Source organism: Egretta garzetta, unplaced genomic scaffold (genome assembly GCF_000687185.1).
Source record: "Egretta garzetta isolate BGI_Z169 unplaced genomic scaffold, ASM68718v1 scaffold139, whole genome shotgun sequence".
Lineage (NCBI taxonomy): Eukaryota > Metazoa > Chordata > Aves > Pelecaniformes > Ardeidae > Egretta > Egretta garzetta.
The window spans coordinates 2448864-2451848 of record NW_009260832.1 but is presented as its reverse complement, the minus strand read 5'-3'; the positions used below and the strand labels follow the sequence as shown (position 1 = coordinate 2451848).

Below are 2985 nucleotides of genomic sequence, written 5' to 3'. Positions count from 1 at the left end.
TTCTGCCGAGAAAGCCGGCTTGCTCGGGCGGGTGCGCAGTCAGAAGCGGTGTCAGTAGGCAAGGTGTGGGTTGGCGGTGGTTGTTGGCTGGTTGCTTTGGCTGCCTTCTTCAAACCGGGGGCCCAGCGCGGGGTGGAAGTTGTACTTTCTTGCTCCCATGGCGTTCCTTATGCCGGTAGCGTCGCCCTGCCAAAGCGCTGTTGCGCGTACCTTGTACCGTGCCTGGCCTAGCGGGCAGGGTGCCTCGCACCTCGAGGAGCGCGGTAGGAACGCGAAGATGGTGGCGCGTGCGGTGCGGTACGCGGGTGGGTGGCTTCGCGACGTGGCTGTTCCCCTGCGCGAGGGGCGGCGCGTTGGCCGCAGCCCACCGTGCGAAGCGTTTGACTTACGGTCAGGAGCCCGCAGAAGTTAAGCGTTCACCGAAATGTGGCTTGGGTTTAAAAGGGTCTCGAAGCTGTGAATCAGGGCAACGATTTGGGGAATCCACACCCTCCGTTTTCATCAGGTAGAGGAGCTAAGCCAGCTGAAGTTTTTGGTGCGAAATGGGTAAGGGCTCTTACAGCACGTCAGTTGCATTTGCAGAAAGGAAACACAATTCCCCATGCCTTGAACGTTTGCTTTCTGTTAGAATGAATCTGAGGAAATTTACTGTAAAAATGACCCCCATTCTCCCTATTCATTTCTTAATTTTTTCTATTTCAGTAGCAACTCTTGAGATACTTCAAAATGATTCACTGTTTGTGAGGTGTTTAGTGTGAATTCGTGTATTTCTGTGAAAGTGTCTATTTCTTCTTGCAAAGCCAAATAGATAAATAGAAAACATTGGCTTGCTTTCACTGTTGCTGTTTTGACCTGCAAGTTCTATTTCTGTGGTTTGAGCAGCTTTCTCATTCTAAAGTATGTAAGCCTGCATGCGTGGCACTGACAGGATTCAGATGAAAACGGTACCTGATGTACATGCTTGTGCCCCTTTCTTCTTTCTTCTGCCATAAATAAGGGTTTCAGTTGTATCACTTATTTCTCTCTTGAAATCAGTCTTCAAATGCCCCTTTCTTCTTATTTCATATCCAGTTACCCAGCCTTTGCTACAAAGTGTTTTCTTTTTTCATATTTTCATATTTCACCTCTTGATCCCCACTTCTGATAACTTTTCTGTTGTTGCAGTCAGCCAGAATCTTTCATTCTCCCTTCTCCTCACTGCATCAGTTTGCTCAGTAGCTCTTTTTTTTTTTTTTTTTTTTTTTTTTTTAATTTGGCCACAGCCATGCAGGCCTTCATATTTACTGCTTCAAGAAGATATCTACATTTTTCTGATGATATCTAAGCTGCCAGGGACACTTTTATTTTTTAGCACTGTTAGAAAATACTTCTTTTTCTCTTACTTTCCGGTGTCCATGAAACTGAACGGGCTGTCATCCAAAAGATTTTGTCCAATATTTCAGGTGTTGCCCCCTAATAGGCATTCTTGCAGTGTGAAAATTTTTTAGCTCTTCCATTAAATGAAGATACATCTTTTTTTGGAGAGTCTAAAACTATGTGCTTTACATAAAGTAAAATTGTTAATTCTGTCCTATAGCACACATAATGACTTGTAAAGAATCATTCTTATGAAATGAGTCATTTGTATCAGATTATCTAGAACAGTATGTTTTCCTTTAGTACATTGTTACTTTAGGCTTTATTAAATGAGACCACGATGGATAAATCAGATTAGGAAATTGTTTTCCCAGTGTCAAGTTGAGGTGAGAATATTTAGTTACAAACTATTTGAATGACATTTTTATGGAAACACCTCTGAAATGCAATCTAGGAGATATGCTTGAGGTATGTTTGAAATCTCATGTTGGCCCTAAAGGACAGGAGACATGGTTTATCTCTTGTTCTGCAATTATCAGCTAATTGCGCTGGAGCTAATGCCTAGCATGTGCCAATGTTAATTCAATATTAGCTAAGAATCAGAGCACGGGAATGTTTATTCACTTCACTAAGGCTATTCTACATAAAGTGCAGTAGCTTGAAGATGTCCTAATGGTGGCTTAGTGACTTATGTTACTAGATTACGGAAGAAACTGTTACATTAGCTTGACTGTAATGCAGGATCTTCATAACACAGAATATATAGTTTGAATTAATTTTTTTTTCATTAAGACTGTAACTTCTTAGACCGTAGCATGTCTTTTGGGTTTATCTGCGCTGCCATTGTGATACATAGTGCCCTTGTCGTAAACAGGAGTAAGTCACAGCAGTAAGCATCTAGAAGTTTCAGTGTATGTGCTGTATACATTTCCATATGACATCTTATTGTCCTGAATGATATTCAGGCATATGAAGAGATGAAGACACCTTTTTTAAAAAAAAATAAATTTATTTGATAGAATGGCTTTTAGTATACAGAACTACCTCTGTTTGTGTTTGTGTCAATTAATATTTATATTTGTATTTCCAGAAATGTCGGTAATGTAAAAAGGGAAACCAGAAAATCTGTGACACAAAAAATCTAAAGTTACAGCAGCTGTCGTACTAATTCCCTGACTAGCCTATCCCTGCTCACATGTTATCATTCTGAAATGTAACTAAGGCCTTTTGGATGGATGGATGAAAAAATGTTGGTTTAGGTCAATGCATGTCTTGCCAAGTTGAGCAACTGACCTGATAAACCTTCTTGTTAAAGCTGTCAGGAAGGATTTTACTTTAGCATCTGTTGAGGTGTAGATAATGAATGTAAATCAAGGAAAGCTAGTGACAGCTTATTCTAAACCTTTGCATAAATAAATTTTTGCCTTGAAACAAAAATTTTACTGAAAATGTAGTCCCACTTTCTCATGGAACAGTAGAGAATGGTGCTATGAAATCTGTGAAAATTTGAATTCAGCACTTGTTACACTTTCATATTGTTTTGCTCTGCAAGTTGGAGGTGCTTTCTGAGTTGATTAAAGGCTCTGTTCTACTTCAGTTTTTAGTCTCAGTAAGATCTTCATCCTGCTG

The 2985-nt window shown here is 40.2% G+C and overlaps 1 protein-coding gene across 1 annotated transcript in view; it reads left to right on the top strand.

Moving 5' to 3' along the window:
- Positions 1-157: 157 nt before the first annotated feature.
- ADGB (androglobin) overlaps positions 158-2985 on the top strand; it is a 119113-nt gene continuing 116285 nt past the window's right edge. The window contains exon 1 of the mRNA XM_009646975.1: positions 158-390. Within this exon, the coding sequence (XP_009645270.1) occupies positions 158-390 (233 nt within the window). The remainder of the gene's footprint in view (positions 391-2985) is intronic.